Below are 22,963 nucleotides of genomic sequence, written 5' to 3'. Positions count from 1 at the left end.
TTTACCAGGTAGACAGACTTTTGGTTTTTTCTTGCTTGTTCCTAATGGACTGGCACCTTGACTGGACTTCATGCAGCGAGGGCTGACCCAGGCCTGGAAAGGAGGAAAACTGCCCTAATTCCACAGCTCCTCCATGCTGTGTTCTCCTTGGGTTAGGTCTGCAACAGATGTTGTGATGAGACACTAATCTGTGCTGGCTGGCTCTATTCCCCCTCAGGCTGGCCCTAAAACATATCGCTATACTTTCTATGGTTTCATCTCTGCCAAAACAGGGAAATGAGCTTTGTCTTCAAGTGTGCTTGGGGTGTGTGAAGCATGAAAGACCAATTCTCATATCTATTGTTGCTTGAGTTAATTTCTTTTTCTAGGTAGAAAGAGTAATCGAGCCTCTGAGGTTTAAACAGGTTGGCAGCTTTTACCAGCCCCTAATTCACTTGGGTTGGACTTTTGTGAACCAGTTTTTCTCTGGAGTAGCTTCTTAGCTGCTTTGGGCCATTTGGAGGAGCCAAGGTGTGGTCACAGCAGTGACTTGTCTGCTCTTGTGCCTCAGCTTACGCACTTCTAATGGAGTGGCATTGCAGGATTGCTGCTTGGCCTCTTCTCTGTGTTCGTGGGACTTGGCTTTCTGGATGTGGCTTTTGAAAGCAACAGGCTTAGCACTGCTGGCTCTTGCAGCAGCGGAGTGCAGGGAGACAGGAAAAAACCCATGGCCTTGCTTTGACTCTGCCTGCACCAGATCTCTACAAACATGGGCTGTTTCTAGATGATGCTGCCACAGGGGAGGCTGGGGACAGGAAAAGCAGCAGCTAGTGCAGGACTGGTCCTCACAGCAACATCAGTCATGGCCCCTCTCTGCCTGTCTCCCCATCTCACGTATATGACCAACCATGGTTTGGTTTTTCATTTTCTTTTTTTCTTCTGGTGCCTGTCCACTTCAGCTCTGCCCCATCTCTGTTATTCCTTTTCCCTGGGCTCACACAGTGCAGCCTTGGCTTCTCCTGTGTGCGCATTTGGAAGCAGGCAGGCAGAAATTGAACCCTATACTTTTGATGTCTTGAGTAACTTGTAGGGTCAGAGTATTCAGTATGAGTAGAGTTTGCATGCACTTGTCAGATAGACAAGATGAATATTGCTCAAAGCTGGCTTCAAAATGGCTGATCGCTGCTGTCAAGAGCAGAGATGTACTTCCATTTCTTAGCTGTGGTATCTCTAGCCTGATAACATTACATTGGCATCAATGAGAATGGTTATCCTAGTACATGGCTTTGTAATCAGTACCATTGGGGAGTATCAGTACTTGCCTATATACTGAATTCATCTGTAGCTCCCATTGCTGTCAGTGTTTCTCCATAGGGTGGCCTGCTTGGGATGATTTATTTTTTTTCATCCCTGACTGTTATATTCATTTCTTTTCAGATGAAAAGCCGACCCTTGTTCACGATACTTACTTACTTTGTCCTGCCCCGGTGATAGAAGATGCTGGACAGTAAGTATTGCTTTCTAGCACGTGTCAAGAGAGAGGGGACTTCTGGTTGAGGATGTCATTACTGAGCCAAGGGCTCAATTTTGCCCAAAGTGCCAAGCTAATAAATTCGTGTGTGTGTGTGGCAGGATTACCTCCATCCCTTTTGTGCCAAATTCTCTCCTAGTGTGAGCCAGCATAGCTCTATTCAATGTTGGGTCTTCAGCACAGCTTAGCCAAAGGCCTTATGAGACCGAGGTCCGATATCATAGAATGGTGATTTCTTCTCCATTTCTAGATCCTGTTTTTTCAGACCAAAAGGTAATTGAATTCCAGAAAAATCTTTCATTTTTTTTGAACAGTGATGCTCGATTTGAATTCCTTTGCTGCTGTTGTAGATGTTGCTTCCTGTGTTTCACCCTGCTCTCACTGGCATTGGTATTTTTCAGCTCTTGTAGTCCTGCAGCCTCCCGGGAGACATGGCACGAGGCCCTACCTTTCCCCTGGGTGATCTGTGGGTGCTTAAATACTGTACTGGGGGTGAAGGGGGATGCCTCCCGCCCCTATCCTATTTGTGGGTGAGGGGAAGTTGTTTGGTGGGGTTTTGTGGGTAATTTTCTTTGGTTTGTGGGGATTTATTTTTTTTTCTTAGACCCTTTCTCTGATAGTGGCAAATGTCTAGGGCCAGATTATTCTTAAATTCCACTGTCATGTCAGCGTTTTTACCCCTTGACCTCAGTGCAGGTATTCTGGATTTACCTGGATATAAAAGAAAATACATTCTGGCTCTTAAGCTGCAGAAGGGGTTTAAAAGGAAAAAAGAAAAAGCCTTAAAGTTTCTTGTGCTTTCTAGGGCCGTATTGCAAATGTTTCAGACTATGTTATGACTTGCTGTCCTAGTGCCCTTTGCCCCAGGTGGGATGGAGGTTTTTTTAATAAAGAGCATATGCCCCAACTCAATTAAGCCAACATAAAAAGGGTAGCTCCTGGGCAAGCAGAGAGACAAATGCAGGTAAGCACCTGAAGCCATGAAAATGCCTTGACTCAGCAGGACATTTTACCCATGCGTGTTCATGAGCCAATGGCTAAAACACAGCCAGAATAAAGGGAACAATGGGTATAAAGATGACACTAAAAATAAGTGTATCTGTTTTGTGCTTTAGGGTGGTTTTCCTACAAGTCAGCATGAACAACGGGCTAACGTTCATCTCCAGCTCTGTCAGCATCACCAGCACACAGTGTGTAAGTAATTGCAATGGGGCTTGACAGAGAAAACCATGAGATCTTGGAAAGAGATGGTGGCTCTTCAGGCAAAGCCTCCCTGAGTGAGCATGAGCTCTGCGGCTTCTGCATCGCTGTTGCTGACTGGATCCCAGCAGTTTCCTTGAAAAATAACCAGGGCTAGTTAAGATTAAGTCATTACTCATGAGGCATAAATCACAATATATTTACTGAATAAAAAAATTACAACAAAAGGCACCTTGCCCGTTCTTGTCCCAGGAAAGAGAGATCCCCAAAGCTAGAATCTGACTAAAGGGAATCTGGGAAAATGAGGAAAGGAATATCAGGAGGCAACATGCTGTTGAGCTTTGGGATCCCTTACAGGATCTGGGGTGAAAGGTGCAACTGCCAGGACTTGGATCTGGAAGGGCCACAGCAGGAAATGGTTATTTTTTGGCTGGAGCTTACAACATTGGTTCTTAGACCACCACAATTTGCCTTTACTAGTTCCGGATTCGCTACGGCACTTTCACAGTTTTAGCGACAGGAGCTGGTTGCTTTTCTCTTGGCGTCACAGGGGGTGACCAGAAAGAGGTGGCAGCCTCAGGTCCTGGGATGAGCTTCTTGATAAAAGGCTGCTGCTCAGCCCGGCCAAGGGAGGATGAGCTGCTCTGGGGCAGCGGTGGCTGTGATATGATCATCTCCTGGTCAAAACCACCACCTATCACCAGGTGGAGTGTCAGGGACCAACAGCTAGAAGTGTTCCTTTATCAGAATATGATTTTAGAATCAAGCAATCAAAATGAAGAAGCTGACTACTAGATAAGCAGTCATCTTCCTTGCCTTGTAAAAATAGGCAATGCCCATAGCTGGTGCAAGCAAGTACAAGTAGCTAAAGATTTGGCCTTGTGCTTGTGGACAAAACAAAGTTTGAAGTACCTGATAGCAAACACTTTGTACTGAAGTTGAGCTTTATTGTTATTTGTGTCAAAAGGACTTTTATAGCCTATGCCAAATGCTGTCATATTGTTTTGTAATCACTGTTGGCCTTTTTGACAGCTGCAGAACAGAAGGGCAGGAATAAAGATAGAGGCAGCGACTAGAACTTGCAAATCTGGTTTTTCTGATGTTTTCAGCAATGAAGCTGGGAAATCTCACACCAGATTGCTAGAACAGTCCGGGGTGCAGGGACTCAGGATTTAGCAGAGGTCTGTTTGCTGCTTCACCTGGTTAGTTTTACTTTTCCAAAACTTTCCTCCAAATTTTTTGCACTGAAGACTGATATTTTCACATCTTATTCCTCTCTTCTACCTCGGGTACATTAAAGCCTTTTGAATCTGCAGTGAAACACAAGTGTTAACTGGTGCATTTAGTTACCCATATGTAGTTTATTTCTGATGAAGACTGAAGTCTGAGCCCTAGCTGGGCTTCCTACAGGCCAGAACATGGTCGGAGGAAGCTTTCCTCTCAGTAGCCTTAGGATAAAAGGAGGAATCCAATCTCCAGTCCTGTCAATCTGACAACTTTTTGACCAGCCTCTTGCAGATTGAATGTGAAGGAGGCAGGGAGCCTGATTCTCAGCTGGTACAAAAAAAGACTGGCTTGCTCCAGTTACACCCCATAAGCAGGGAGGCTGGCAGTTTGGTTTCCAACTTTGTCTTAATGTCCTGCGTTTCGCTCTTCTCGTTTTAGAGACTCCCTCCATTTCCTTTCCTCTCCCGTTTCCTTTTCTGTGGGTGGCAGTTAGCTGGCCTGCTCCGCTCTCCCTCCTCCCCAGCTGGCCCTTCTGTCCTTTCTGTACAGTAAGTATCTTCACTTTACTCCTAAAGCCTCTGTGTGATCCCTGTGCTTATTTCTGTTCAGCTGCGTGAAGGCTGCTATTTTCTTTTCGAAGTCTGGCTTCACTACGATGCTTTGTATATTTAATCGTTAAAAAAGAACTCTCTAGGTTCTTGCTGCCAGCAGCTCCTGAGCTGCTGCTGGCAAGTGTCTCCGCGATTTATATGAGCACTTAGCATGGGAGAAGCAACGCCTGGGAACAAAGGCTACGAAACAAGGAGGTAATGTGTGTTTGGGGTAACCGAGGCAGTGGTCTGTGCATCTGTGGCTCATGCACTGCATTGGTGCTGTGCTTGGATTTGGTTTTAAGGAGTGCAGCAATGCCTCTTGGAGTTACGCTTGACTCTTACTTACCCTTTTCTCAGCAAAGTGGCTTCACTGGGGATTCATGCTGCCAGGTGTCTGCTTTTCTGTAGCATCAGTGCTACGTGGGGCCATAGGAGGGCCGGAGAGGGGGGCTGCAGCACTGAACTGCAGCCGGGTAGTGCGTCTGCTAACAGGACTCCTTTGAGCAGGGGGGGTCTGGCACGTGTCGCAGCAATCCACCTTGGCTTTCAGCTGCTCCCTGACCAAATGACTGAGGTGAGCTAAACAGTGTATCCCAAAGCAGGTCAGTTTATTGCATCTATAACAAGAAGCCACAGAGCAGTGGAGGGATGGTGATGCTGTGACCCAGAGATAGGGGATACTGGGCTACCTGCCTGAAAGGATGGAGTAGGAGCTGTGGTTGTGTTAGTCTCATCTTGAGCATGTCAGTCCTGATAGATCTGGGATTTGACTTGAGCCAGCCACTCGGGATCTCACCCAGCCTTTGCAAAGCTCTTGTCAGCTGGTACTGTCTTTCTCACCCTCAGCCCTTTTTGCTGTCCGAGGGGAAAACAAACCCACTTGGAACAGTGAAGGGAACCCCTGTTGTAAGAAGGGGCTAAGCATCAGTTTCTGGTGTCATGGGAGTTCAGCAAGTAGTTTCAGATTTAATGAGGTGGATCTCATGGACTTTGTCCTCCATAAATTGTCTTTGGAATTTGCTTTCTTTCCATTTATCCTCCCACCTATCCTTCTTTGAAAATCTCTTACGGCTTCCTCTCTAGCCAGCTCCTATTCCCTCAGCCTGATTCACAGCTTTATTCAAGCTCTTCTCATGTCTTCCTAGTCCTAGGCTCTTCTCTAGTTTGCTGCCAGGTTTTGCCTGTTCTCTGGTACCTCTGTTGCTGGTCAGTTGAGGTCAATTGTTCCTCTCACTCAGAAAATCCACCATTGAAGAGGTTTCTTTTCCCAGTATAAAAGAAATGGCTGGAGCACTAGAGCTAATCTTAACCTCACCCCAGAGCCCAGTGCAGTCCAAGGAAACAGCGTGTGCTAGCATGCAAAAGATGCCTGGCTGCAAAAGATGTTTAATTTCCAAAAAGCCATGTGCTCTGTATGTTCTGCAGGGGCTAAGTGGCACACGAAGTCCTGCTTTCCTGTAGTCGTCAGAGCAATACACAGAGTTAATGCCTCTTCTGAACACACTGGCATGAAATGCTCTGAGTCTTTGGCTGCCTGGCTGCTCTGAAAAGCTAATTTCAAGTGCTAACACATGAATTTTTTTGGGGGGATTCTATTAATTTTAAAGAAAAATTAACTTTGATTTTTGAATGTAGACCCTTAGCTATCCAGCCCCAGAGTCCCACCATTCTCTGCAGAGAAATGGATGGAATGTGAGAATCAGAACTGGTTAAGATCATGATCTCATTTAAAATAGTCAAACCAGCCCTAGGAAGCATACAGAGAGCCAGCAGCATTAAGGACTCGTGTGCATAATCACTCAGGCTGGGGCTGTGCGTGCAGTTTGAGTCAAGAAGCAATACAGGCAGGCTCAGGAGCTTGCGAGGCTGAGGAAGTAAGTTCTGCTCTGCGATGTTGGCATGCAAACGGTTACCCATAAGGTCTTTGCTCCAATGTTCCCATTCTTTGAATATCAGCACTTGCATATTCTGCATCTCTAGTCATGAAAGGTTACTCTGCACACCTGAGAAGTCTGTGGTCATGTAGTTTGCAATGCCCTCTGACAGTATTAAGGGACCTGGCAGCACAGATTTGGGAATGGATTGTATAAGAATTTAACGCCCTTGAATGTCGTAAACTATAAACATACCATAAGCTTATACACAAATTATACATATGTACACCACAAACAGGAGGTGCTTCCCTGAATCACAACTTCAGGTACAGATTTGGCACACCAAATACTGATGTGACCCTGATGATGGTAATGATTGCACAATTTACCTGAGACCTCATAAAGAGGGGAGACCTGGCTCATTTTGCCCAGCCTAAGTGTGTAACTTCAGGGCTCCTGCCTTGTTTGTGGCAAGCGCAGGTAACTCAGAAGTAATCATCTTGTTTGCAGCTGACTGGGACCATCCTCTTCATCGCTCTCCTGATTCTCTTTCTGCTGCTGGCTCTGGCTCTTCTGTGGTGGTTCTGGCCCCTTTGCTGCACAGTGGTAAGTACAGGTTTTTATTCTTTTGACTGGGTTTCATCTCTTCTCTGCAAAAGCACAGAGTTAAAGTGTTGGTTGGATGGTTAACTTTCTTTAAGAAAAATGCTGCCGGGTTTGTAAGTCCCTGATTCAACAAATTGCTTAAAGTGCTTGAAATCTCTCTGGTCTGGGGTTTTGGATGTTGCAAGGTCTACATGATTTTGACACTAAATAAGAAGTTTAAATGAGCTTGTGGACATGGCCCAAGCTTCTGTAGGGATTGAGAACTCCTTAGAGCAAGTTTTGAAACCTGCTACAGAAAAGTGTAATGGATCTGACTTACTAATATGTGCATAAGCTGTTACAGTCCTTTTTAAAGACAAGAGTTGGGCTTTCTTTTTTTTTTATTCTGAGGAGCTACAGATTCTGAATGAATATTTTGCACTAGTTTGGTGATTATATGACACTTTTAAGGCAGAACTACCGGAATATTGAGATGTACTATGAGTTACTTAATAGGGCACTTCTTGACTAATCAGATAGTTCAATGTAATGGTTTGAAGTTGTGCCGGGCAGGTTTAGGCTAGACATTAGGAAAAACTTCTTCACAGAAAGGGTTGTCAGGCTCTGGAATGGGCTGCCCAGGGAGGTGGTCGAGTCCCCATCCCTGGAGGTATTTAAAAGAGGGATAGATGAGGTGCTTAGGGACATGGTTTAGTGGTGGGATGGCAGGGTTAGGTTAAAGGTTGGACGGGATGATCTTAAAGGTCTTTTCCAACCTAGACAATTCTATGATTCTATGATTTAGCTTCTCATCTGCATTTATTTTATCCCTGCTGAAAAGCAGTGGGGCTAACGAGAGGATTGAATGTGGGGGAATGGAGCAGGGCAACCCATCTGTGATATGAGCAAGAAAGCAGAGAGGACATAACATTGAGATGGATGAACCCCACCGTTATCTCTGATTTCTCCTGTTGTTTTTATATTCCAGGTGATCAAAGAGCCGCCGCCACCACCGCCTCCGGAGCCTGTAAGTGTGCTATTTTTGAGCTGTTGCGCTGTGTGCAGCCACTGCAGCGCATCGTGCTGCTCGGGAACATCAGCCCTGTAGGTGTCCTAATGACACCTTGAAGGCTGTGAGAGGAAGTCTCTTGGGTCAGGACAGTTATTTCTGCCTTCTGGCCTCTTTATTATACATACAGCAAGATTATTTCTATCCACAGAGAAAATAGTTGCTTAACTTGGAAGTCCACAGACCAACAGTTCCTATGGTATTTTGTTCCTTCTGCTGTGCATCAGGCAGGTGTGTAAGCAAACCTCTGCTTCTCAGGCTGTGCTGAAAGCTGTCCGTCCTCCAGTAATGCTGCCGTCATCCTCAGCAGCAGCGTAGCCCAGATTGGCAGTAAGGAACAAAGTCTGGCAGCGGAAGAAAGGGCAGCGAAGGCCACATTCTTGTGGCTTTGCTACAGGACAGGGAGACAAGAGCTTGCCCTGGCTGTGGCTCTGCTGCGAGTGACCTTTGGAAGGACACTGAGCCTTTCTCCATTTAGGCGGTGAGCTGTTTGAGGCAAGGTTGTATTTAGCCTTTTTTGGGACACCAACACACCAACCCTGACCTCAGCTTAGTTTCATTGTACTAATTTCATGAAAATACTAGTAATAAATAAAAGTACCTCCAGAGAAAACTCATGCCTGCCTTTATTTCTTTCCTAGGCATAGACAGTTAAATGATGGAAAAATACTTGCCTAACCCACAAGAGAAGCTTACAGTTTGCTGCTAACTTGCTGTAACTTGGCATGAGTATCAGGAGGCAACCACAGCTGCTGTTTTGAGGTTGCCAGAGGCCACCATTACTGTGTATGTGATTCTGTTGCTTGTCCTGGGCACCAGTACTGTGACAATTTAGCTTTAGAATACGCACCAAAAATCATGCTGGTTTTAGGGTGATTAGTGTTGTCACGAAGCATGCAATTGCAGCCGTGCTGTGTTTGAAGGAGCTTTCGGAGAGCATCGCACCCCTGCAGCAGAGTTCCTAGATGCTTTGCAATTACTCTGATCAGCAGAGATTTTAAATGCAATTGAAGAGACTGTGAGCTGATGTAAGCCTCCAGGAATAACAGGGAGTACAGATGTTATCCATCCCTTTACTTGGCCTTGTCTTTATCCAGGATGGATTGTTGTTTCATTATACTTAGCACTGGCCTCCCTAGGTATGGGGACCTGCCGTTTAGCTGATGTAGTCTGGTATTGCTGCTATTAAACTGAATATAGTTATCTAAAACTTGTTCTAAACCACAAGCATTAGATTTCCATTCCTTCTCAAAATGTATGTAGTAGCTGTTGATGTTGCTTTGCACTGTGTTCAGTGTAGGGGATGTTTGATATAAATCCTTTACCAGCTGGAAGAGTATCAGCCATTGCTATTAACTGTGTCTGGCTACTGTCAGGCTTGCCAGTAATAAGGGTTGTTAGACATAAAGACTTGAAATCTGTGTTACATTCCATGGAAGAGGCGGGATATTTTATATAGTACTCAAATTCACAATGAAATCAAATATAAATAAATTAAAACCACTGATGTAAAAAAAACCCACCACAGCCCAATGCCAAACCACAGTGCCTTCCTTGTATATTTATTTCCCTGACTTAAGATAAAAACAAAACACCCTGACCAAAAAAACAAACCAAAAAAAATCAAACCCAAGCCCCCTTATAGTTAATGGAAATGTCAACTCTAGTCTTGCCTGGCCATACTAAAGAATTTGTTGGAGGAACTGACCCATGGACCACAGCTGAAAGATCAGATGTCACTGAATAACTGATGGGAATACCTTTCTCCAAGGCATAACCTAAGAGTTAAATACGAACAAACTAACTAAGGCATGTTTTTTAAAGGCTGTTACTGGCTTTTGGACTCTCAATTCTGTTTACATTCCAATAGAAACATGTAGGGCAATTTTGAGAAAATGCCACCTAGTAATATGACAGTCATTTGTGTCCTTCTCTAGTATTTGGATTTAAATTTTTTTTAAGTAAAAACTAAGTCCAGGTAGTGTTTATAGAAACATACTGATGAAAATAAGAAAGCACTGTGAATGGCCTGTCCAAGAGTAGCACACACATCTGCATATCGGCATGAGGTGTAGTTATTTGTCTTTATTAAGGAGTGTGAGGAATGAAGATGGTCATGTGGGAGGCTTGTTGGGCCCTTTCCTCGATTACGTGTGTGTACTTGGAGAGGGTCATGATGTGACTTTCAGCTGCCTTGACTCAGTGTAATGATAGGGAGTCTGAGAAATCCCTCTGACTTCTGTCGGCTCAAGATGATAGAGCTGGAGATGTGTTCCCAGGGTTGTCGAACCAGAAACATTTGCCAGCTTTTAGTTAAGCAAGAACAGAACAATGAATCTCAAGTAAGACCCTGATTCAGACTCTCACATGTTGCAGAAAAATAATCTGCAGTCTTTGTAATTGCAGGTCAAAAACTCTGGATCTGAGCTTCCTGACAGTTTGGAGACACTCCAGTCCAAGCCCTGGTTCCAAACTGTACAGCTTGAGCCAGACTCTACAAAGAATCAAGCAGCATAGAATAACTGGTTACAGCTGCCATGAGAAAAGGGTCTGATGCACATGTTGGAAAACTCACAGTGGTAGCTTTTTTCCCCTGTTAGGTGACACTAAGTTCTAAAAGAGCAATTAATAAATGATTTCTTTGGGCTAACTGATTGCTGCATTTTCTACATAGCATGGCACAGTGGCAAGCCAGTATAATGTACAATTCATCTCCACTTTGCCTTCCCTTACAAGTCAGTTGTGACTTTTTGAAGCTCAATGCATATTTGACTAAATAAAAGCTGCCTGGAGCACAGAATAGGCAATCCTCTTTGGCTTCCCTAGTTAAAATTGCAGCTGCAGAGACAAGAGACTTTTTTGTCTTTTGTCAGCAAATGAGTATAACACACAAAGCCAGATATCCAAGGATTGAACCATAGGATGTTCAGTTGTTTTCCATAGTTTATGCTGTTTATGTGAGAACAGCAGTAATATCTCTCTTGTCTTTCCCATAGGAATCAGATGATGAAGATGGATTGCCAAAGAAAAAGTGGCCAACTGTGGATGCATCTTATTATGGAGGTCGAGGTGTTGGTGGGATTAAGAGGATGGAGGTATTTGGCTTGTTCTTCAGTGTTGTAAAAATCACTACATTTTTTTCTTTCTTTTGGGTTTGTGGCCTTTTTTCCAGTTAAGCATTAACTCGTAATGCACAAAACCATATCTGCGTTGAAATTGGCCAATGAATCAAATCCCGCCCTGGGATTCATGCACAAGCCAGTCTTGATGTGTAAAGTGAGGTGTTACTGTGAAAGAAATTTGCATTGTGCTGTCCTATGGCATGTACATTCCAGGGGGTCAGTGAAAAATGCTGTCGTCAGCTGCGAACTCCTGTAAATAACCGTGTTGGTGAAATCAGTTCAATGCTCGTAACCATGGATAATACAACGCAGGGAAATGTTGCTTGCCTGTATCAGTTGAGGGCCTCGTGATGACTTTTAGGGATGTTGTACCAGGAACTCCCACTAGATTTAATTAGTAGCTGAGGGATGTGGCCTAATGTAGGCCAGCCGGGGATCTGGACCAAACTAGGGCTAACAGAATGAAAGCAATGGCTTCTCAGCAAGTCCCTGCAAGTCTGTAATTGAAGTGTTGCATCTTAATATTCTTAACCATTTTTCCTCGGGAGAATTTTATCCTTGATGCTGAGTAACCCTGTGGATCATATATTGCAGCGTCACATTTGCGTTTGAGGTAAGTCAGACAATGCAATCAGAATTTCAGCTTGAAATAAGTAGTGTACAGTATGTGAAGATAAAGTTACTGACCTCTTGTGACTGTGCAAGGCCATCTTTTGGAAGAAACTGGTTTTAGTAGCAGCTGCACAAGATCGAGGGCTGGTGCTCTTAAACCATTCACATACTTGTGCACTGACCCTTTTTTCACTTTTGAACTGAGCAGGAGCTGCTTTAGGGCTAGGTGTGCAGCCCGCCTGCCCTCAGCTGGTGCTGCCGCCTGCTTTTTTGCATGAGGCGGTGGGAAGCGTGTTACACCCGTGTCCCGGTGCAGCTGGGCAGGGTGCTTCAGGTGTCGCTTGAGAATGGGTTAATCTGCCCTGGCTGCCATGAATTCCCGCAACACCTTAGGTTACTGGAAGGTGCAAGGGCTAGTAGTTCAAGCGGCTTTTTAGTGAGACTATTTGACTTGTAAATGTGTATTTCTGATTGTAGTGGGAGTTTGGTGCCTTCGTAAACTTGGTTTCATGTCTGGTGGCACTGAGTCATCTGATGGGAACTAGATGAATGTCTGTGAAAACCACCTGCTGGTGGGGACTGGTAAAGTCTCTCTACTTACAGTGTGCTCTCCTGACTTCAGGTGCGATGGGGAGATAAGGGCTCAACAGAGGAAGGAGCAAAACTAGAGAAACCCAAAAATGCTATTATTAAGTTGCCAGAACAGGAGTATGAGCCGTGGGAACCCAAGCCGAAAAAGCCCCATGTGAGAAAACCACCTTCCCAGCGGAAATGGTACACTCCGATCAAGGTAAGGTGCCTCCCCCCCAGTTTTACCGAGTCTCTTATGTCATGCATATTCCTACGTCCCACTTCCTTAGCGCAGCCTTTCTCATGGCAGAGCTGGGAGAGCCTATTTGGAAAAATGGCCAGTAACCCTCAACTTTGCCCATTTCTTGGAACATGCATTTCACCTGGCACTGTGTTGCCATAGTTTTTTGAGGAAGAGTGGAGGGTGTTGGAGGGCATAAGCAGAGATCTTCCCTCCCTCAGCTCACACCTCCTTTTCAGGTACTTTTGCACAGCCTGGTTTGCAACAGCAGATATCTCGACTCTTAGGGAAGGCAGATACTATTTTGTGCCATCTCAAGGCAGTGTACAAAGAGGATCAGATAAAGTGCACCGTCCTTGCTTTGATTGCACTGTGGCTAAGGCCTTGGGTTGGGATTTGGCTCTATTCCCCTCTAGTTCAGCCACAAGATGTAGCGTTTGATTTTGGGCAACTTGCTCAGTCTCTCTACACATTCATCCCCATTTCTCCCATGTCATTATAGTATCTGGTGTCTCCCTGTCTGTTAATGTACATACATATCCTCACACAGCCCTTGAGGCAGGGCAGGGCTGTTATCTCTGCTTGCAGAGAAGGAAGCTGGAGGGCTGGCGCAGGCCAAGGGAGCAGCATGCCATGCTCATCCCAGAAACCTGTGCCCGTGTCCCAGACCAGTGCTTTGTGGGATAAGGTCCCCCCTCCCCACCATGCTCACAGACCAGTTTAACAGTGCTTGAATTTATTGTCTGGAAAGTACCTGGGAATATTAAGGCCTGCCCGGGTAGGTAGTCTTGTGGCTATTTATCTGTGCTCTGGCTCACATCAGTACAGTGCTTTTTGTTCTGCCTCTTGTTAACGTAACACCCGTCTCGCTGTGCCTCTTAGCACAGTTGTTCATGTTAAACTACAGTCGTCCTCAGTGAGTTTCAAGCCGGCTGAGTTTGGCCCATTGCATATCGGGTACATGTTACTCCGCTGAGGTCTCTTTTTCTGGCTCTCCAGATAAGCCGTAAACAGAGGGCAGGGGCACAGGAGCAAAGTTTGTGCAAACAGTTTAATACAGAAAGGCTGGATCAACACACCTGTAGCTTAATCTTATGTTGTTTCCCCCAAATTTCTTGGTCATGTCTTTTTTTTTTTCTTTTTTTTTTTTTTTTTTTTTTTTTTTTTTTTTGTAATTCCAGGGCAAACTTGATGCACTGTGGGCTTTGGTTCGACGAGGTTATGATCAGGTGTCTCTTATGAGACCACAGCCAGGGGATAAGGTAAGGTGTCAAACACGCTGGTGTGTCACTTCTCTGTTAGCAGCAGCAATGCTCTTCCCTCCCAACCACCCCATCTTTTTCTTCTCCTTTTTTTTTGTGAACTTGGCTCTTTTCACTTTACCCTAAGGCTAAAAGTTGGTCACAAGAACCAGAGATTTCAAAATGAGCTAAAATGTTTGCTGTGGCATGTTTAAAAGTATTGCCCCAAAAGGTCAACTGCAATGTCCCCACTGTGATGACTTGAGCAGACTGAGGAAGGAGCTGGCTGGCCACTGTAGTATGAGATCTTTCTCAGCCATATAAGTTCTTAGCTTTTTCTTTTTATGGGCATACATGTTGAAGTCAAAGGCATAGGTTCTTTGTGGGTTCTGGGGGACTGCTCGTTTTGAATTTAATATGCAGTAGTAGTTCTACAACAGTAATTATCCTTCATATCCAACTTCATAAAAGTGTTTCTCAGATTTAATAATAGTTATGTGATTAATGAGAGAAATTGTTAACTCTGCAGGTGGAGAAGAAACAAATTATAGCAAAGTTAATGGAGAATAAAGTTCCTGTAGAATTCTTTGCAAAGACACACTTTCTGCCTACATATAGGATTTGACAAGGAAATATCTCGTGCCTCCATAAATAAAGTCTATTGGCCAAATGTAGGTCAGGAGTAGGTTCCTCCTGGGAGGAAGCAGGGAGTTTGTGCCTCTTCAGAGCCACAGAGATGTCTGCATGCTGCCCCTGGGTCACTTGCGATAGCTCAGTTCAGAGCTCTCAAGTTCCCCATGAGAGCCTGGCACCACTGGTGGTTGTCGCTATCTCGTTGTTCGGGGGGGGGGACAACTCGGTAAGAATTGAGCGCTGCTGCTTTGGGCTGTTGCACCTTCAGATTTGGCTTTCTGCAGTGGCACTCTGGAACACGAGGGCTGAGCTGAGACAACGGCCTCTTTCTCCCCCCTGTGGCATTTCTCTGGCGGAGTCCATTTCATCACCTTTGCTCTCAGGGGAAGGGGTTATAGAGTTACAGCAGTAGGGGCCACAAAGTGCTTTTCTGGGGTAGGAGTGGTGCAGAGGCCCTTGCGCTGGGCTTGTTTGCCTGGGTGACTTTGACACCTAATAACAGACTTCAAAAGTAGCCCCAATGCACATCATCTAGGGCAAATGAAGTTGCATCCCTCTGGCTTTTGGCAAAATACTGTTACGGTGTTTGTCTCATTATTAACCAAACATGCAGCTTCGGTTTAGTCTCTTCCATTTTGCTTTTGGTGCATGAGAAAACTAAGAACCAACTCAGCTTCCTATGCTACTTTGTAAAACGGTCTTAACTGTTTCACTAAGCTGCACTTTCAAGGCAGCTGTGCTGAAGACGCCTTATTTACTTTTTAAGCACGATCTAGAGCTTCTGAATAGGCTCTTTAGGCCCAGCTGTATTTTGATAGCACTAACATTGTATAATATGCATCTATCCTCCGCCTTTCACTCCCTCGGTTGGTGCGTTTCTATCAGTGCAGAGCACAACAGAGCCTCTGTTAGCCTGCGCGGCCCAGAAACATGCAGGGGGCTGGCTCCGAACAGGGATCCTCAGTTCCTCGCCTTCCAGCTCTGCTGCGGGGAGGACGAGGGGCTCAAAAGAGGCAATGTAAAAGAGAGCGAGCTGAAGGATTATTGTATCGGGGAGAACATTAGAAAAATCAAATGTACATCTGGGAAATAGGGTGGAAAGAATCCTATTGAGCCAGATTTGGTGGAAGAATAGGATCATCTCTGTTCCCTGGCCTGTGAAATTAGCTAAGGCTGAAGAATATTGAAAGCGAAACAAGAAAATGACTGGGCATCCTTCTGCTGGGGAAAAAAAGGACATCACAGGCCTGTATTTCATCGAGAAAGCTAGCACAGAAAGGAGCAAGGTTATTATTTATTGTTTGGTTGACTTTTCTAGTAGCAATCCCTCAGTGGAGAATTGGCTTCTTGTGAATTAGGCTTTTGGTGGGGGGGAGCGTATAGATATACATGTATGTGCCCATAAGTACACACACACACACTGGCTTTGTGGCTGCAGAATGGGGAGATTGAGTCAGTGCTGTGAGTGACCGGCAGTGTGGAGAGCCTGGCCCTCTGGCTGGGCAGCCCCAGGAGCGAGCCCGGCAGCCACAGGAGCGAGCCCACAGCCCCGCTCAACCCAGCCCAGGCGGGGACAAGGTCACTCCTGCACGGGTGTGCTGACAGCACTCAGTGGATTTTGGTTTACTCTTGAGTAGACATGAAAGTGCAGCCGGGCGTGCTGTGGTGCATGATGTTCTTCCAGACTGCATCATCCAGCGGCCGGTGATGATGGTGATCTTGGAGGGAGGGATTGCTTTGCTTTGTGGGGTTTTGAGGGATTTGGGAAGTCAAGGAAAAGAGTTCTTTGGGGGTTTTTGGTTTGCTTTTATTTGTTTGATTTTAAGATTGGGGCTTTTTGTTCAATTTTATAGTTGTCTTGGTTGTTCGAGGAAGGCAGTGTTGCTACCCCAGAGTTTCAAGTCATGACTTATCCCCCACTCCAGTCATGAAGTGAAGTTAAAAACGACATTCATTGTAACTTTTCTGAGTCTTCACATGGTGAAGCCCATTCCAGAGCATGTGTGAGAGCCTTGCAGTGGAAATTCAGGCTGAAGCATGTGCGTAGGAATATAGGGCTGACTGCTGCAAGGAAATTTCTGCTGTCCTTTTGCTCTGGGTGGCTAGGGCTGCTGCCCATCCATCTTCATTTCTTCTTTCATCATGATCCTGTTGACTTTCCCAAGCCACCTGCTCTTTTCCTTACCCGTGCTCCCCTTGGACTCCTGCCCTAGACATTCTCTTCCAGTTCCTTCTATGGTTTCTTCCTCTCGTTGCTGTCTCTCTGTCCTTGTTTCCCTGAAGCCCCCCTTGATATGAGAGACTGGTGCCCTGCAGTCCTGCCCTCTGGGAGCAATGAGCTAGTGACCAGCCTCTTCCCCAGTTCTTCGCACGCTGCAGGAACTGGTTGCTGGCAGCAGCGTGCCCTGGGTTATGGCCTGAGGCTCCCAAGAGCTCCTCTGCCCTGGCTCTTGCCTTCCATGGACTTACCAAGTAAAAGGATCTCAGGATGGATGACCCATCAATATTAGACAGGATTGTATTAATAGGACTGGCTGTGAAAATCACAGGCTTTTTTTCGGAACTGCCTATTTAAAGAAAATCAGCCAAGCATAAGCTCTGATGCCTCTTCTCCTGGGAGCTGTGCCCACGGTGTTTGGCTTGGCTCTGCAGATGGCTCCTCCTCTTGGTCTCCATTCAAGGTGATATCACGGCTCCACTGCAAAAATTGGTTATTAGTTTGGCAAGTACCTCAGTAAAGGGTCACAGGACACCGCCACTTGACTTCTCCTGGTCACCCCTAGCAGGAGCTTCTGTTGCACCAGGATGGGCCAGCAAGGGGTAAACATGCCTAGCTCAACCCCATCATTAGCAGACAGGCTGCTATTTGTGGGATGGATTTTTGCTGAGCTCTCAGACAGCAGCAGCAGAGGAGCGAAGAGAAGAAAAAGAGCTAGCGGCTCTGCTGCGGATTGCTGGGCTTGCTTCCTTGCAGTCGTGTACAAAGGTGAAGCCTTCACAGGCTGCAGTGGTGGATCCCTTAGAGCTAGGCTTCTATTCTTACCTTCCTCCCCCAGAAATTTGGGAGTTAGAGGACCAGCAGTCACTCTTTTGACCCAAGAAAGGGATTGGCAGCTCTGAGGCTGCTCGCGCCGCACCAGGGAGCACATCAGAGTGGCCACAGGGCCTGGGGAGCCATGTGCTGCTCCGGATACTCGGGCTGCCTTAAGGACTTCCCTGTCACTGTGTTGTGTCCTCCTGAGCTTGGTTATGAGCTTGTAGGGGGCTTCTATGAAGACTGGAGTGTGGGAAATATTAATGTCTGGCTATCTTGAAGTATCTCATAGAAACCACAGTAGCTGGTGGGGCAGGTTGTCTCTGCAAAAGGGAACTTTCAAGCTCTTCTCCTTGGCCTCATAGATCAAAAGTGGGGCTGTTACCAACACCAGCAAGTAAATGTTAAAAGCCCCAATATGTGCAGAGAGGAAGGTGAGCTGCTTCTTTCAAATGGTCTGCTTAGTTGCTGCTTTCAGCAAATCCATTCCATTTTGCATTTCAGCACATACTGTCACAGGAAATTCTCAGAGGCTCGGTTTACCAAAAACCTCAACTGAAAAAAAGACTACATTTTCCCCCCAGCCAGAATTGCTCTTGTTTATTTTAAAGCTTTGGAAAGTGATCTCATTTTTGTCACTGAAAATTACCTGCAACAGAGTGACAGTGTAGACTGGATTTTTTTTGTCACCTCGTGTACTCATGGGACTTGGAAAAAAGGAATGCTTTAGCAGTACTACCCTGTGGTTTGTACATGCAAAGCCCTTTCCTGGGGAAAGGGACTAGAAGCAGGCTGTTGTACAAAAATCTGAAAGCCTTTTTTTCTCCTTCATTCCATAAAACTGAAGGTAAAAAGGCTGCTGTGTGGCCAAAAATTTCACAAACTGAGCTGCTGCTCATACTGGAAGCCAGGACCTTCTGGGTCCTGTCAGGTTCTCACCCTTGAGTTACTGCATGATTTTGAACAAGACACAGCCGCTGGAATTTTAAACAGCAGCCTCTGAAATGAGACCAGGAGTGTTTGGGTTCCTTATTCTGTGCATCCCTTTCAAAGTGATCACTTAAGCTGATAGGTTTATTAAAGCTCAGAAGGCCTAAGGAGAGGACAAGGGGTAATGGCTTTAAGCTAAAACAGGGTAGGTTTAGACTGGATGTAAGGAAGAAATTCTTTACAGTGAGGGTGGTGAAACACTGGAATGGGTTGCCCAGAGTGGTGGTGGAGGCCCCAACCGTGGAAACATTGAAGGCCAGGTTGGACGGGGCTCTGAGCAACCTGTTCTACTTAGAGGTGTCCCTGCTCCCTGCAGAGGGGTTGGACTAGATGACCTCTAGGGGTCCCTTCCAACCCAAAACATTCTATGATTCTACGATTCTAATTACCCTCTAATTTTGAGTGATTCCTTGTAATGCTGACCATGACCTCTATATGCCTTAGTTTTCCCAGCTGCAAAGTAATCATGGGAGCACGGTATTTACCTTCCTTACAGCTGTGAGATTTAGTTAATCCTGCCAGGCACTGGGGACTCCTCAGGTGAATGGTGCAACACCAAGCCTATGGATTATTAATGACAAGTAATTAATTTCTGGCTGCTGCCTACCGGTGGTCAGCAGTTTGAAAGCAGCCCACAGGGATGGCAGCACCTGCCTGTCTCTCCATGCGAGCTGCCCCTGTACCAGTGCTATTTGGAGCTCCTTGTAATTACTTCTTTTCAAGGCCAAGTAATGGCCTTTAATAGGCTTCCCTGCCACTTGCTTGAAGATGTGTTGTAAGCAGTAATTGGCGGAGCTACAGGAGGTGCTGGAAAAGCAGCCCTGAGCTCCTTCAGACTGTATTCATCAGGGACTGCTGCCTGGTTCTGGGGCTTTTCTCCCTTTGCTTAACCTTTCTGGAGCCAATTACCATGAGCTGCTGAAAAATCAGAGACGAGGATGTGGCCAGCCACAGTAGATGATCTCACTTTGTCCCTTTCAATGAAAAAGTGATACATGTAGCTCCCATTTTACTACCTTTTTTTTTGTTTTCTTTTTATGAAGGACACCAGTACCTGTAAGGTTCACTCCTGCAGGCATGGTATGGGGCGGGGGGAAAAAGCTCCTTGGTGTGGGACCAATGTCCTAATGCACAGTTCCCAGGGTGTGCTGAGCACTGCAGCTGGAACATGTAGTTGGTGACTAATGAATTTCCTGTCCTGCAAGAAGCCCACATACTGGCATTACATCTTGCTTGTGCCAGGATCATGTTATTTCTGATGTGGAAGAAGAATTCACAGATAAGCTTTTGGGATAAATGCTGCCCATCTGTCCTGGGTGGAGCTAGCAGTCTGTCTGTATCTTTGGAAGCCAGAGGCATGTTCAGTAAGAAAAACCACAAGAGGCTCTTCTGAAGGATGGATACAAATCTCAGGGCTGGTGCCACTTAACACACAACAGGATGAAGAAGGGTTGGCCTCGTGGTTAAGATATTGAGATGTGACTTTTGAGACCCTGGCTGTAGCTGATGTAAGTTACTTCACTTCTGTCATACTGTAGTTCCACCATGATATGCAAGATAAACAGTACATTCTAGGAGGGTGAGACCGTCTTCCTAACAGTACTTTGAGCACTTCATAGGTGGACTCTGTTAGGTAGACAGGAGGCTCTTCTGTTACTCTTAAAGCACGTGTACCACTTTGATATTTCTTTGGTATTTATGGTAAAGGAACAGGTTCATCAGGTCTGATTCTCAGGTTTTTGTAGGGAATGTGACTTTGGGATAAGAACTGGTGACTTAGGCCCTTGTTAACTTCAACTCTGACACGTCTGCCTTGGGAAGATAGGCTCTTGTATGTTACCACAGTTTTCCAGGCAGCACTTCATTGATGCTTCACAGTCATACATAAAATACAGCGTGTCTAAGCTGTGCAGGCCTGGCTTGGAGTCAAGTGACTATCTCGGGGCTTAAGAGGAGGCCCACAACTGAAGGGTACATTGTTTTTGAGAAGGCAAGTGCACAAACGCACATGCAGTTGCTTACTAGGCCTGCATGTACAGACCCACAATTTGCACATGCAAATGAACAGACGTGCTGCAGCCAGTAAGTTTATTTGTTTCCTGGCAGCACCCCTGGATCAATGCTGAACCCCCTGTTACCTTGTTCCAGTTGGATTGCTGAGGGCTGTCCATCCCTCGTTGTCTTCTGAGTTGGGTAACAGCCCAGAAATTAACCTACCCAGCCTTCCTTAGCGCTCTGCTTACATACTTCTGGTAACTGGGCAGGAATTGGCTTCCCCATCTGCAGAATGAGTAATGCTGTGACCTTCCTCTGAAGGTATTTGAGCTCCAGAAATAAAATACACTGTGTAAGATAATGTATTACTACTATTATTCATACTAAAGTTATGTACAGAGTGATAACTAAAAATCTAAATGTATTGCATCACTACTTTCTAACAGAGGAGCTGTAGTTCTGGATGCCTCTGTTCTTGTATAACTACTGTGGTTCGTGTTGTGGTACCAGAAGAAGACCCAAATCACTGTGTCTGCCATTGTGCAAGTAACACAAAGATTCTACACAACCTGAAGAGTTTATGAGCTATGTCTGTTAAGTCATAATCTTAACTTAATCTTGCTTTGAACATAAACATCAGGTTAAAATAAAATCTTCCAGTTTTGTATACCCGTTTTAGCATGTTCCTGGAACAAGATGACTGCAAACACTTTGCGCTCTTTGCAGCAACACTGGTGGTTTCTGCAGTGTTTTAAGATCTTTCTGCCCTTTTTTTGGTACATGAACATATCCCTCCTTTTTCCCCTCATTTTTGAGTTTCTCCTGGGGAATGTAGTTACCTGAGTAGACACCTCGGCTTTTACTGGCTGATAACTTCAAGGAGTGTGGGATATACAGAAACTTTGAAGCGAAGCCTACCAGGAGCAGTGTCCCTTCTTGCAATGCTAAAGGCCAGGCACCCTGAGTGGAGCAGAGCTTTGAAAAATGAGAGGAGGTGTACCTGAGTTTTTTCTGCTGCTGGGGACAGGCTGCTGTCTCTGGTAAATTGAGGCCAGGGTGTATAACAGTTTGTATGAGAGAGGCGGCAATGGGGTGCTCATGGAAAAGAGTGACTGCAAAATGCAGGGCTGGTACTTGACAGACTGGTCAAACTGCATAGGGAAAACATGGCAGGGATGTGTTTGCATCGAGCGTTAGGTCTCTATAGCATACCTGAAATGGGATGGAGAGTTTCAGGGTTTTGGTTGTGTCCCAAGGACCTCTTCCATCCAACTTAACACAGGAGTTTTTGGGGGAGGAAAGGTGTTCTGTGCTTTGTAAATATGTCAGCACCCCAGGAGAAGAAAATCCTTGTGAGATAAGCACAGGGAACCTGGGAACTGTGGGGTTACCATCTACTTGCTCTAGGTAGCAGCAGAGCCAGTTAAGGGCCAGTTTCCCGGAGGTGGGTTGGGGATACTTGTACTTGTCTCCAGACTCTAAACAAAGAGGCAGCTTGTCTGTGTGGTGGGCCAGGATCTCATGTTTTTGGCTGAGGCAAGGAAAAATAATAACCATTTTCACCAGAAATCTCTGAGCTTCCAGTGTTATCCTATACCCTAGGCGGGTAAGGAGCATTGTGCTCTTCCTCTCTGCACACCATAATCCCAGCTTGCTCCTGAAGAGACAATCAAATAACTCACCCTGGAAAGCACGATGACACTTAATTACAGTTTGAGCAAGACCAGTTATGGTCCTTTATGGCCTAATTTGCTTCTGCCAGCAAGCCACCAATACCTCAAGGCTAAGCCTGTTGCACCCAGCAAATGTTTGTTGCTCTTGTTGCTATGCTCCAAAGCCCTCCCCATTGTAGGTGATGGATAAAGGCAAACTCCTTTTCCCTGAAAATGCCAAAGGAAAGAGAAAAATCTTTTGCAAACCAACCACTGTTGTTTTTTTTCTTGAACCACATTCTAGTCTGGTCAGCATTCAAGTGTGGAAATGTGTGGTGCTGTGGTTAAAACAAGGGATGTGAGTCATGAGTCCTGAACTTGTGAATACCTTTTCTTTTTTTTTTTTTTTAATTTCTTCCCCCTGAAACTGCTGCATAACCTTGGGTAGATGACATGACCTGAGAGTGGCTCTCCTCACTTCCTCCACTGTGGGAGCCTCCTCCATAAAAGCTGTCAGAAAGGAGGAAGGCTGTAAATCGTGTGTTGTGAGCGCAGGTTAAGGTTAAGATACTTCTCTCAGGTTTGGGTGGGATTTGGTCTGGTGTGACTGTACTTCAAGATCAGTACTGAATATAAAGTATGCCTGATAGACCCTAACTTTTGATTACGCCCAGGGTTACCTTTTTCTGTTCCCTTTGCTACTTCAGCTTTTTTAGAGCTCAGAATCAACAGGCTTTGTTACGGATCTGCACTGTGCGTTACTTCAGCCACAACCTCAGCAAGGTCCAAGACATGTGATGTTTTGTGCATTCCTG

At 45.6% G+C, this 22,963-nt stretch overlaps 1 protein-coding gene across 1 annotated transcript in view; it reads left to right on the top strand.

Moving 5' to 3' along the window:
- ANTXRL (ANTXR like) overlaps positions 1 to 22,963 on the top strand; it is a 55,831-nt gene that overhangs the window by 24,392 nt on the left and 8,476 nt on the right. Inside the window, exons 11-17 of the mRNA XM_009641891.2 lie at positions 1,417 to 1,486; positions 2,626 to 2,704; positions 6,915 to 7,010; positions 7,978 to 8,016; positions 11,055 to 11,153; positions 12,415 to 12,582; positions 13,785 to 13,865. Coding sequence (XP_009640186.2) covers positions 1,417 to 1,486; positions 2,626 to 2,704; positions 6,915 to 7,010; positions 7,978 to 8,016; positions 11,055 to 11,153; positions 12,415 to 12,582; positions 13,785 to 13,865 — 632 coding nt within the window. The remainder of the gene's footprint in view (positions 1 to 1,416; positions 1,487 to 2,625; positions 2,705 to 6,914; positions 7,011 to 7,977; positions 8,017 to 11,054; positions 11,154 to 12,414; positions 12,583 to 13,784; positions 13,866 to 22,963) is intronic.

Source organism: Egretta garzetta, unplaced genomic scaffold (assembly GCF_000687185.1).
Source record: "Egretta garzetta isolate BGI_Z169 unplaced genomic scaffold, ASM68718v1 scaffold56, whole genome shotgun sequence".
In the NCBI taxonomy this organism is placed as follows: Eukaryota; Metazoa; Chordata; class Aves; order Pelecaniformes; family Ardeidae; genus Egretta; species Egretta garzetta.
The sequence above is the reverse complement of the archived record's forward strand: the minus strand, read 5'-3'. Positions and strand labels throughout refer to the sequence as shown.